Source organism: Trematomus bernacchii, unplaced genomic scaffold (genome assembly GCF_902827165.1).
Source record: "Trematomus bernacchii unplaced genomic scaffold, fTreBer1.1, whole genome shotgun sequence".
NCBI lineage: Eukaryota > Metazoa > Chordata > Actinopteri > Perciformes > Nototheniidae > Trematomus > Trematomus bernacchii.
In genome coordinates, this window is record NW_022987582.1 from 9,131,980 (window position 1) to 9,146,214 (window position 14,235).

General features: G+C 42.2%; 1 protein-coding gene across 3 annotated transcripts in view; it reads right to left on the bottom strand.

Moving 5' to 3' along the window:
• The window catches only part of LOC117480494 (RNA-binding motif, single-stranded-interacting protein 3-like), a 129,655-nt gene that overhangs the window by 6,530 nt on the left and 108,890 nt on the right, over positions 1-14,235 (bottom strand). For all 3 annotated transcript variants that reach the window (XM_034127840.1, XM_034127839.1, XM_034127838.1), the window contains exon 10: positions 12,593-12,643. In XM_034127840.1, the coding sequence (XP_033983731.1) occupies positions 12,593-12,643 (51 nt within the window). The remainder of the gene's footprint in view (positions 1-12,592; positions 12,644-14,235) is intronic.

Consider the following 14,235-nt stretch of genomic DNA (forward strand, 5'->3'; position numbering starts at 1 on the left):
GCCGGGCTCGGTAGATTTCCAAGTATGCTGGAGATTGGAACAGTACTTCGGCGGCACTCTATGACGTAGGATGCTTGAAATAGTGGCTCTGGAGCAGCTTTACTCGCGATTGAGAAACACCCAGTGTGACTCCGGTCAGGTAGAGACCAGTTTCAAGTCAGCACCGATGCAGACTCGCTGTTTGAGGGCTTGATAGCCCACTCCCCCTCCACACCTCTCCACTAGGGGTGGGCGATACCACAAAATCTGGATTCGATCCGATACCAAGTATTTCAGGGCCAGTATCGCCGATACCGATACCGATACTTTTTAAAATGAAAAGCTTCTTATGTACTTTCATGTAGGGGAGAGCTGCATGACATGATTTTTGAGCTGAATGCATCATAAATAGACTAAATCTGAATTCATTTTCATGATTAAAGATAGGACAGTTTTTATAGACAAATAAACGTTTTACTTTTGCAAATTTAAAGTGCAAACATGAAAAATAACAATACAAAGGGGAAAAAAGTATAAAAGTATCGATCCTATTGGCTCTAGTATCGATATTTTGAAACGTAACGTAATATCGGAAGTATCGATATTTTGGGATCGATCCGCCCACCCCTACTCTCCACACTCGTTGGTTTGGAACAGCACTTAATGTGGCGGACCCTCCGCGCGAACGCGCAAACGGAGGGGTAGTGTGTAGGGGTAGGGTGTAGGGCGTGGTTTGGGATTGGGCCTTAGTCCCGCCCACAGGAGATGAGAGCGGAGGAGCCGAGGTGGGGAACCGAGGAGAGCGGAGGGGAGGCAGCAGGCGGTTAGAGAAATGAGAACTCCTCTCCTCTGAGCGGTCATTTTAAAGAGACGTCCGTTAATGATGACAGGAGGCACAGCAGCCCTCTGTCTGATGGACAGATGTGTTCATGACGACTTATACATTTACTTTTAATTCATTGACAGTGCGGTATAATGAGACAATAACAGGCTACAGATGCGGACATATATATACACATACACACACACACACACACACACACACACACACACACACACACACACACACACACACACACACACACACACACACACACACACACACACACACACACACACACACACATATATATATAGGTATATATATGTTTATATAAATATATACAATTTCAGAATCAAACAAGTATGAGAGCACTCTCATAATAACGTAACACTATCATGCAGCTTTCACACCAGCGCTTTTCCCTTTCTAGCTCCTAGCGAGAGCTTTTCTGGTTCAGCTCCGGTTTCCCTTTTCAGCTCCCGCTCTGTTCACACCGCCCAGAGCTGCCGCTGCTGCGTCATGACGTCACAGTTTACGTCGCTGATTTTCTCCCACAACAACAACGGGCCGGGGACTGCGTCGGGTCGATGATCGTGTTGCTTTTAATCATACGAAGCCAGATTAAATTAAATAACGACTTCTCCAACCTTATACTTTTCTCCAGAGTGCCGTGGTTCATTGTTTATTAATGTGTTTCAGCGGCATTTACCGACCGCTGCAGTGCTGGCTGCACTTCCACGGGAGTTTATTCTCCCGTTAGCTCCGGGTTAGCTCACACGGCTCTAAAGTATTCACTGTCTGACTGTCACACAAGCAGCTGATACATATCCCCAGTTCCCCTTAAGTGAATGTGTGTCAGTCTGAATTGACGCTGTTTGGCATCACAACGCTGTTATGAAAGTTTCTCTGGTATAACATGGGTGATGTTAGCATAGCAACCGAAGCTAAACTGACTACTTGCTAAGCCGTTTTCTACAGGCACATTTTACCGGCGTATTTTTTATTATGATTCTACTTGTGATAGTCAGACATGACAACCTGTACAGCCCATGTATTAATTCCATCCGATAGCTGCTATAATAACAAACAAAACGTCTGCCTGAGGCCTGTACTACGAAGCCGGATTTTCCTAACCTGGATATGTTTGAGTTAGCCGGTTGGCCCAATCCAAAACATACGCGCTCTGGCTAAACTGTACTACGACGCTGGATATCAAGTGGATCGCTCAAGCCAGCCGTGTCCTATCTAGTTAGGTGCGCGTTCACATGAAAGGGGTGGTATTTGGAGCATTCGACCAATCACAAACATGGACAAGCGTACTGACAGCGCAGCGTCATACTTCCTGAATGAAAAGTGAACTTTAATATTAGTCAAATATGAAGAAGTTAAACTTTAAACATCCATGACTTAAACACTTTATCCAGGATAAAAGCCACATAGCTGCACCTGCAAGGTGATTACAGCTGGTAAAAGAAAAAGCGTTTGAATGCGTACATTAACAGGTTTATGATATCACTGCCCCGTCCAAGACACGATCTGACTTTAATTACATTTGACTCGAGTGTTTCGTCAACTTAATGTGTTGCTTAAAATAATACTTCTGCATACAGTATGTGACACTGTGAGTGTTGCACGGCCAGATACGACACAAGAAGCTGACTCAAATAAGGAAATATATGATACATTATGATGTGATATGATATGAATGATAATGGGACACATCGACGTCTGCACTCACAGTGCCGCGGACTGTACTTAATGTTACTCTGATCCGGTTACTTATGTCGTGGCAGATATTTAAGTAAGCTTTCTTAACGCTAATGTTATAATAGTCAGATTGCTCTGAAGGAGGGGATATTCTATTAATTTTCACGTTCACACAGTCAGTTGATTTTTGCCGGCCGTCTTTCCTGCAACGGCAGTTTTTCTGTATTTCCTCTATCCTGTAATATGACTTGATAGCTTTAAACTCCGCACACCGAGCTCTGATTGGTCAGCAGGCGGTGCTTTCACTGAGTTGATCTCTTAGCCTGCAACCTAACCTCCTCCCGAGGAGGTTAGCCGCTCAGCATAAGTTACCATGGAGATCTAGCCCGCTAAAAAGAGAACCAGCGTCGTAGGACCGGAAAGCCCAAGTTTTCCCTGAAGTCAGCCGGCTAAGAGAAAATCCGGCTTCGTAGTACAGGCCTCTGCTCTCCACAATGATCAATAACAGCGAACGGATGGTCAAAGTAAGGTTTCCTGCACGCCTCGACGTAAGAGACGCCGCGTCATAGCTCCGAAGCTCTTGCCTCTGGACCGACAATTTTTTGGAGCTGGAAGTGAACCGCATTCCGGAGCTATGACGCGCCGCCGCTGCGGTGTGAACAGGAAAAACCGGCGCTTTTCCAGCTCCAGCTCCAAGCAGGAGCTGGAAAAGCGCCGGTGTGAAAGGGGCATCAGAGACTGGCTATATCCCCCCCCCAGTGGCGGTTCTAGACCAATTTCACTGGGGGGGCCAGGCTGGGGCCAGTTATTTCCTGAGGGGTCACAATAAATGCAGGACGAAAAAGACAAAGACAGTATGAAGTAATTGCCCATTAGAAAACAATGCAATACAGTTATTGGTATTTGTTTCAGTACACATATTTATTTCAGAAACTTATAGTTACAGTTGTTACGCTCTAATGCAGGGGTCTCCAACCTTTTTTAGGATGAGAGCTACTTTCAAAAAATAAAACAAGTCGTGAGCTACTTTTACTCCTCTTTTTTTTCTTTTTTGCAGTGTATATATTTAGCACATTTTAACATTATTAAATGCTTACCTTTAACCTTTGTGTGCTGTTTTCAGTGTTTACTAAAATAAAATGTATGCAATTTAATTACTTTAACCTGCTTTATTTGGGGGTGGATCTCACATCCTCTAGGGGGGTCCGGGGGCATGCTCCATTTTTTAAATGTTGAAGTGAAATGCATCAATCTGGTGCACTTTGAGCACAAAATGAATTGATGGATACAGCTCTCAACACTCAGATGAAAGGGAGCTGTATACTTTTCAATAATCCAAACATCTTTAGAATGTGATCACAACCAATAACAAATCATTTAAACTTGTTTATTCTTATCTTATGTTACCTAGTTAGCATTCTTTCTTTTTATTTATGCATATTTGACATGCATATGCATAGATATAGAGTTGTAGTAAGTAGATAGAGTTTGCTATGATTGAGGTTTCCTTTATGCATAGGGTAGATTCTTTTAATTACATTCCCTTTTTTTTGTGTATATTTTTTACATTTGCTTGGCGAGCTACTTAATAGCGTTAGTTATGCCTATTCCGTCAGCCAAGAAATTGTTTAATCATAAATCTTTTTTTTTTCATTTTCAGGGGGGCCACAGGGGGGTCCAAAGTCAGTGTTAGCATAGGACACCAAACCAACTGAGACCTGTCTGTCCGCCGCATCCACACACACACACACACACACACACACACACACACACACACACACACACACACACACACACACACACACACACACACACACACACGCACACACACACACACACACACACACACACACACACACACACACACACACACACACACACACACACACACAGCTCCTAAAGCATATAATATAGATCAGGCTACAGCCATTGTGTATTTTATTATGTGAACATATTTTACTAATCACTCCCCTTTTAAACTGTATTCTTGTTTCATACCTGTTTTTCATTTATTACTCTTATATTACTATCTGACATCACATACATCGTAGCATTAAAGTTCACAGTTTATTTATAATTAAAAAAAATTAAATAACTTTTTTACATTTTTATAAATAATAAAAAACGTGTTTATTGGGGGAGGGCAGGAATGTCAAATGGGAGGGCCTGGCGGGTCTGGGCCAGGATGAGGAGGAAGGACAGATGAGTTCTGTACCGAACGGCAGCGGTGACGCCGGTGCCGGCCGCGGTGCCTCGGAGCCAGTAGGCATATGTCTGGTTCTGATAGCGATGGAGTAGCGGGAGAGGAAAAACAGAAGCGTAGAAGCACTTATAAAGAGGTAAGGCAATGCTGCACTATTCATTGATTCCCAGTAGCCTGTGCAGGTTTAAATGTGTTGTGCATCGTTTTACATAACTAGTGTTAATCCACCGGAGATAATGATCATTCTCATCTACTGATACCTGGCATTGAGGCCATATGTTGCTGTTCATGGTGCTGAATTAGGTGTGTGTGTGTGTGTGTGTGTGTGTGTGTGTGTGTGTGTGTGTGTGTGTGTGTGTGTGTGTGTGTGTGTGTGTGTGTGTGTGTGTGTGTGTGTGTGTGTGTGTTATTCACAGAGCCTGCCGAGGCTATAAATTACTTTGATTTGTTGTTTAAATAGGGGGCCTACAAAACAGCCCCAGGGCCTGGTGGCAGGTTAAGGCGGGCCTGCGCATAAGCGCATAGGTGCGCCGCATTTTCGGCTTAGTTGAGGCACCCTCCCAAGATGAGGCCCCCTCCGCAAGGTGAGGCCCCACACAGTCTGCATGATCGGCCTGTAGGGTGGGGCGGCCCTGTAGATATTGTTGTACAGGGTACAGGTTATATTCAGTCATTAAGTGTAACTGCATATGAAAAGCAACTGATGTGATGAATTAAACAAAAGGAAAAACACAAAAAACTGCGTATCCATGGAGGACCTTTACTCCCAGCGGCTCAGGAAGAAATCACTACGGATTATCAAAGACCCCCATCACCCCAGCCACAAACTGTTCTTTCTGTTGCCGTCTGGCAGACGTTACCGCAGCATCCTGGCAAGGACAAGAAGATCGGAGACAGTTTCTTCCCGCGGGCAGTGAGACTGTTAAAAAATTGAACTGTTGAAACAACTTCAAACATTCAACTGCTACTCAGTAGTATGTATCTAATACCTAATATATATATATCATTCCAATAACTTGTATATAGACTCATACTGCACTATTCCACATCATAACTTTATTTCATTTTTATAACTATTATTATTTTTGTATTGCTCTTGCTCTTATTGTTATTATGTTATGTTATTATGTTGCATTGTTGGAGAAGCCTGTGACATAAGATTTTCAACTGCATAATTACTCTGTAGCTATGTCAGATTGACAATAAAGAACCTTGAACCTTGAACCTTGAACCTTGTATGGAGTTTGGCTGGACTAAAATATTGACAGATAGTTGAATATGAAGAGAGTGGAGGACAGCAAGAAAACAAAAAATGTGTGTTTCAGAAATGTAACTATTCCTCTGGATCATGTCAAAATCACATATCAAAATGACTTTGGTGGAAGACGTATCTGTTTCTTAAGTAAAAGTAGTAACACAATGGTGTAGAAATACTCAACACCATAAGTACAAGTACAAGTAAAGTACATACAAGCACTGCAACATTTTAACTTATAGTACTCAAGTAAATGTTACACTCCAGCACTGCAAACTGACAAGGTAGACCATTAAAATGAAACTAGATAACATAAGTTATGTCAGCAAAACATGTCACTCGATGTGTGCACTCCACTGTATAAAGGATGTTTTTTATGCTGTTCAGCTGAAGAATAGCTTTTTAAGACAAGTATGTAGACATACATTCGTTAAAGGAATACTTCCAACCCAGTTAAGTCTGATGACTGCAAACTGTGAGCCTGGCAGGTCTGACAGAACATGGGCCTGAGTGGAGCAGAAAGGCTTTTACTGTAAATCTCCTCAACGTGAGAACTTTGATGCCCGCTAACACCTTGATGCGCTGAGCTCTCCTTTTCGGCTTCAGACTCTCTACAGCATTTAACAGGAGACTCCTCAAACTGTGAGCCGAGGTGCCTGGCAACATTTCCGTGGAGGCAAACACTGTTCAATTGTGATAGCTGTTTAACTGCACTTCTTATGAGCCCAGACAGCATCAGCGGATATGTGTCAGCATCGCTCCAGAGAGCAGTCAGCACCTCTGAAGCTGCGTGTTGAGACAGGAAGTTAGAAGAACACAGGTATTACATCTAGGTATTTTAGGCACAGGCATAGCTGTACAGCAGTCGGCTATGTATCTATAGGGTTTCATAAAGAGGCTCGCAACAACACAAGTACTTTTCCCAGGAATAGTTCCCGGAACTTTTATTTCCCCGGAACTTTTATTTCCCCGGAACTATCTAGTAAATCGTGTTCACACCGGAATAAGTCCCTGAGGGAGGATTACGCAAATGAAGCCACTGACGTCACTCCTTCTTCTTCTGCTTTGGGTTTACTGGCAGGCCGCAAACAACTTCACGGCGTATACTGCCACCCGAAGTTCCGGAGCCCCCTGGAGTCCGGGACTTTGGGTGGCAGTAAATCGCCACCCGAAGCTCCGGGTAACTCGCCAGAAGCGCCAACACCTCCTCATCACTCCACCGATCCCACGTTTTATTTTGTGTTGCCATAAGTTAGTCTCTCTCCGTTGGTGCGCTGGGCTAATGCTAATGCTAATAATGCTAATGCGAGGAAATAAAATGGCGGCTTCACAAACACTTTTCCGAGTTTTACGGGGTTATGGCTAGAAAGGATTCGTCTTGTGTAAAACTCTTGCGAGAGTTTGCAAGTCACGTGGCTGAATGTTTACGTTTGGCAGGCAGCCTTTCAGTTGCGATCGTTAACATCAGTGGGCCACAGCAAATGATGGTGAGAAGCTAAACTATCTATTAATTATGTCAATTACAGGGAGTGTGATTGTTGAAATAAGGTGTTAGCGGTCTTGCTGTTCTAAGAAGAATGACAACACTGTTGATCACCAACACTATGGTTTATTTTTTATTCACAGGCAAGTCAACGTTGTCGCAGTAAAAGTCCCAAGATAGCTCCTGGTGCAATAAAATGTTCCCTTTCAGTGTTTTACTATTATGTCTGATGTTTCTCTATTAATATTGCTGCTGCATTAATGTGTATGTTGCATGTTACTGCTGTAGATGTGTTTCCGAGCCACTCCGATTACAACGAGAGTTACAACGAGAACGTGAGATCATATTTACACAAGACGGATCCTTTCTAGCCATAACCGTTTTACGGGGCACGGTTTGCAATTCGCCCAGCCAATCAGAAATTGGAACCTTTTTCTCCCCAGGAAAGTCCCTGCTCTCTAGCAGGGACTACAAAGGGGTGAAAAGGTTCCCGAAACAAAAAATCTTTTTGGTGTGAACGCAACATCCCAGGAACTATCGGAACTATATCTGGGAAAAGTACGGGAAAAGTACTCCGGTGTGAAAGTGCCTAAGCACACAGGTAAACACAAACCAACACACACTCAGAGCAATGAAAGTTCTAGCTGTGTGAAGCATTCCTCTTGAAGACACATACAGTCTGTCAGAGTTGCTCACAGCTGCAGATCTGTAAGTGAAGATCCTTATGTCTGCAAGCCAAGCACACACACACACACACACACACACACAGTGCTCTTCCTCCTGACTGCTGTCTTTATAGAGAGATCTGTTTGAAGTACAAGGCCGCCTGGCTATCAGTGATGCTCTGTCAACACTCTCCTCAACATCACAAGTGAATGAGTGGCACTTTTTCAACACACACACACACACACACACACACACACACACACACACACACACACACACACACACACACACACACACACACACACACACACACACACACACACACACACACACACACACACACACACACACACACACACACACACACACACACACACACACACACACACACACACACACACACACACAGCTTTGGCTCCGGCAGGTACATTCAGCAGCCAGAATCTAGCTAATACCCCAAGCTTTTCATACTTCTATAATACGTTTAATGATTTCTCATCCTCCCTCACTCTTTCTCGCTTCATCCAATCTCGCAGCAGGATTCAATTCAGAAAGAACGCTGCATAGGGCCAAAAAGAAAACGCACAATGACTAATTATCTGCTTTGATTTACAGCTGTACAAGTGTTAAACTTGCTATGTTCGCGTGGCTATGCAGACACAGTGGGTGTGTGATGAGCCTGTGTTAGTGTGTATGTTTTCATGTATCAGACATCTTTTTACCGGGCTAAGCAATAAACGAGTGAGCAAGACAGACAGTTATCTTTTCCCCCGAGGACAAGAGAGAGAAAAATACAAGATCTGCTTCAACTTTGAACTTGGTCTTTCTCCCTCCTTCTCTTCTTCTGCTGTCATTTTTCCAATAGACAAGTAAAGCTGACTAGCAGATTGCTGCAGGCATTTTGCAGCCTCACATACACAGTATTGGTGATAATGACACCCGTTTAGGGAGAAAACCATTAACTGCTGCTGGGAGCTATGTGTGTGGGCGAGCATGCACAGGTCTATATAATCTACATTATTTAATTCTCTCTCAGGTGCGGTGGTCTGAGAAGACGTGTTTGTATTACTCTACAAAGTTACATTTTTTATTTTGAAACTATTTTTTGAAGCTGCCTGTCATACACCTGCCCAGGGACTGAGTTTGAAAATGTGCTAAAAGGGATAAATTGGCAGGGTAGGACTATGGTTTTAAACTGTAAAACTACAACCTGATTTATATATTATTTAACATTGCATAGCACACAAATATTCTACAAAAATGTTCTACATGAAGTCAACATGCATGTGTTCTGCATGCTGACAGGTCATAAGGTAAGTGCGCACATATCTCTAAGCGGTTGAACCATCAAAACAGAGCCGTCCAGCTAACCAGGAGGAGGTGCTGCAGCACAGGCATTATGAGAAGAAGAGAAGAGCTTTTTGAACATGAAGCATGTAAACATGTCACAGTAGAGTCACAAAATACAATTATAAAACCTGAAATAAGCATCATAGGGCCCCTTTAAGAGAACAGGAAACAAACGGAGCATTGTGCACTATAGAGGCTTAGATATGTACTGATCTGTGCTTTCTTCCGACACATTATTCCCCCCCCTTTTGTCTGCTCAAATAGGTTTAACATAGCAATTTAACTCAGGAAGATCCGAAATCCCAATTCTTTGGATGTCTCATTACAGCGCTCCCCAATAAGCCGCCTTCCCTTCTCTTTCTTGCCATGCATGGTTAGGGTAATGCATTCATTTCCTGTAGGGGGATTTGTGAGTAATTATGCACAAAGACATTCTCTCACTAATTAAGATGTAAAGACAGGGAGTTCAAGTAATCTGGGCATTCCACCAAGGCTTAGAAACACACAGTCCTTAAGGCACTGCACTGTGTGTATAGGTGTGTTACTGCATGTGTGTATCTGAATTCATTTGAAAGTGCTTGTGCCTATGTGTGAAAATGAAGTATGTGTTTAATTCTCTCATTCTAACCTTTTAATAAGAGGTATTTATTTCTTAAGTAACCGTCTGCCTACAGTCTGTATCTGTGACACATTTTTTGTCAGTGACACACATAGTTACCCTTCCAAACATGTAAGAAAATCTAACCGAATGATGGACCGTTGCCTGAGTGATTAGCAGGGGCGTGCTTGTGTGCATCAACCTAAATGTGTCAATGAGCACACGCCATAAATCAAAGTTACCAGCAGCCACAGCGGAGAGGAAGCCTCTGCTACCATAGGAACAGAATTAAGCCGCTGTGTCTCTCTCAGTCTCCCTCCCAGACGCAGCTTTAATTTGCCACGCTCCTCTGTATCCAGGAAATACAATGACAAGCCTTTGCCTTTGTTGTCTAACAGGGATTTTGACTATGCAGAGACAAGGCTGGGGAACAGAAGCGCACAGCCCAGACATGCTTCTGCAGCAGTTGTTTTCTTTTCTTTGTTCCCGATTTGTTCTTTGTTATCCCTTCTTTCCTCTGCTTTCCCTCTCTCTGTCAAACGCACACAGTTCTCCTATTTATTTATTTTCTCTTTCTCCAATAACTTATTCTCTCTTCTCATGTCTCCCTCTCTTTGTTTTCCCAAGACTTGCGCAGTCATATCAAGTGGCCTGCCAGATAATTAGATTGGACATTTGTTTGAAAACACATTTACAGAAGGGTATTATCCTCTCTCACAGACATAATTTTAATCAGACATGACAACAGAGCATTTTAGGAGTTTGCAGATAGACACAAAGAGGAAGACAGATATGCAGGGAGAGCTATAGAGAGGGGGACAAGAGAATTTGGAACCAGTTTAACTATTGTGTTGTGACAGAATTGCTGGAATTCCTCAGTGCACGGCTGATATACCATATCTGTGCTGCCTGTATCTCCCATCGCCTTACAGCGGACAATTTCTATGGAGCATAACTCAATTTGCAGGTATGAAATAGCCCGGAAAACAACTTACTCACACTTGCGGTTCGATGAAAATATGTCTGTCTCTGTATTTTCTTTTAAATATCTCAAATAAAGGAGACTGCTGTCCTGGAAAACCCATTCCTCCATTCCAAAAAAATCAGTGTCGTCATGGAAATTCATGGCTGTCCAGATAATGTGGCGTGTCTGAAGGGTTTTGCCAGCCGTGATGACCATGCTCACTGAAATCCTCATTGGATTGAGCACTAGTCTTATGATTAACTCCCTCACTTCAGACTGAAATGTTCCCAATAACAAAAACTTTTCCACTGTGACATTTCCTTATCCTTCATATGAACCCTGTCTACAATGAGAGGACATTCAGAACAGGTGTGTAATAAAACCCACTAGTATAAAAAATGAAATGAATGTTTTACAAGCTGGTTTAATCTTACTTCTAAAGTTAATAGAAAATTATAAATGTACACTTTAGATGAATAAATGTTAAAGAGGTGATTAAGATTTATTGTTCATCTCACACACTCTCAAGGTGAGTGAATGGTCCCGACATGGATCTATTCTGCCTATCAATTTCACATCCATTAAACCGGCTGTGCTGAGAAATAATCAACCGGTGAGTGAGGTTGAACTGCTGAGGCCTTATTTAGGCCTGACATGGCAACAATAATCCTAAATTATTTTGAAAATAATGCCAGACAATACAGGTAAATATATTATTTTCACGTCATCTTCAAGACTAGTGAAAAGAAAACTTCCGCAATATACATGTTAATTTTTCTCCCTTGAAAAGGATAAAGAGTATGAAGGTATACAGCATTTGAAGGAAGTTACTGTATTTGTGATAGACAGGATGTCAGAGCGAGTTACTACACCTGTATACAGTCCCTAAGGAAACCTTAAAGTTTGTGTCAGATTGAGCTTGTGTGTGTGAGGGAGATATAGGAGATGTATTGACTGCACAACTACACTTACAGGCATCATATGTGACTAAACTTGCAGAAGACAGCTTTTTATCTGCAGTTTCATTTCAATCCAGCAGGGGGCAACCCTTTATAATAGAAAACAGGCTCTGCTCTGCTGAGCAAGCTGCTTTTAGGAGGTTATTCACAGGCTGATTCAGCAGGGTAGGACTCAGACGAAGAGAAGTTTGCTTTCTTAATCTGACTTGGGTTTAACTCTCACATGCTGCAATTATTAGAACAACGGTGTGTCATTTTCCCATTTTCTTTTTGCAATTTTTCAGTGACTTGATCCATCATTTGCTATTGATAAATATTCAAATTAAAACTGGTGACGTGACAAACTGTCTCTATTTTCCTTAAATAGATGCATTTGAAGGTTTTGTCTAAGAGATCCTGTGGCAGCCAAAATGACACATTCACATTATCTTTTTTAAATGAGCCATGCTTTTTTTCAGTTTGGCAGACTAAAAAGCCTAGAAGGAGTCAGTGCTGAGAGAAAGTTAGACACTGCGATGACAACGTATAAAAAAAGAGAAAATTGTTCTGCTAGAAGATAACAAATGACCCAAAAAAATAAAGAAGAGTGTGTTTCAAAAACTTACTGTAGGTTGCATAACATACTGTTGGTGTGGCATCCAAGACGTACTCTGGACCTGTGGAGAGAAGAAGGTAGGATCAGAGAGGAGATGAGAAGATAGGTAACAAGAAGATGAGACATGAAGAAAGAGGTCAGATGGGAAGTAGAACAAAAAGTAATTAAAGGAGGGGATGGGAATGTGTAGGAGGATGCAAAAGGGAGGTGAGGAAGAGATGAGAGGAGAAGGAAGATCAAAAAGAAGACGGTTATAAGTGAATACAGAATTGAGGGGGAACGAACATAAAGAAGGACAATTGGAAGACAGAATGACAGGATAGGAGTGAAAATGAGGAAAGCAAGGAGGAGAAGAGAGAAAATGAATCATTAGCTCAAGTCTTTACAAGCCTATTTCAGAGCCTCAGTCCCTACGGCAGTATGTGAGGGTCCACTATACAGTACGTTATGTTGTAATTATAAGAGGATATGAAGACCACAGAGAGTCTAATAATTACGGCTTCACAGTGGAGGGTTTCATCATCAAAGTCTGTCACAAATCACCACTTTCATCTCCTACTGCCCAACCCAACATGAGGAGTCCCTGAAGGCCCCTTAGTCACATGTAAATAGGGCATGGTATCCATAGTAATTAAATGAGTGCATGTGTACGTTTGCTTACCTGTGTCTGTCTATGGGGAGTTAACATAATGCAAGGTTAATTCCTTCTTGTGTTTCTCCTCAAAAAGCAGGATGTCTCTGTGTGTAATTCTGCTTTTCTGAAGGCGTGACTTTGCATGTGTCTCGTTTACAACAGTGTTCGGTGCTAGGGGAACGTCTGTGGGGAGAGGACTGCCGTTTGTTTTAAAGTCTATGTGTTTGACAGATTAAGAATCAAGTACTGAGTCAATATCTGAAAGAAACGCAGCTACATCTGCAACCAGCTTTGACATGAATTTGTAGGGTTGGTGCGTGTGGGAGTGGGAGGAAGCACCACATGGGAACATAGAGAGAGACAAAAAGAGGATTTGTGCCTAAGAATGAAAGATCAATGGGAGGAATGCTGCAATATAAGCCTGTATTTTATCTTTGCTAGACGAAGAATTGTCCTGAGTGGAGAGGCGTGATAACTCCATTTTTGTTTTAAAGTCTTTCCTGATAAAAAGCAAGCTCTACTTGCTTGACCTGCGTGCCCACTACACAAACAGGGGTCAAAATAAGGACCAGAACTGCTGTGAATGGCATCAGCTCAAACATATTTATTACATATTTCCAAATCCCTGATCCCACATAAGTTCTTAACTTCACTCTAGATGAGGCGGCTATTGTTACAGCTGGGCACTGTAGTTTTTAGCAAACATTACCATTAAAACAGTAAACATTGCTGCAAATTATTTGGAGTTGCGGACTGATACAAGTTTGGTTCGCTCAGGAATATTTATAGCAGCAGGATGGTTTGTGTGATTGGCTAAGTGATTGTTTTTTTATGGGATACATTGGCAATACATAAAAAACACAATCAAAAATAAAATATGTTATTACTTTACCACTACAGATGTTCATATCCATTACTAAAGCTCAGGTTTAATGCATCTCTACAGAGTTTTTTACTTCAATTTATTCTATAAGGCTGTATGTCCTTGGGATTATAAGCAGATAATAAGACAATGGACC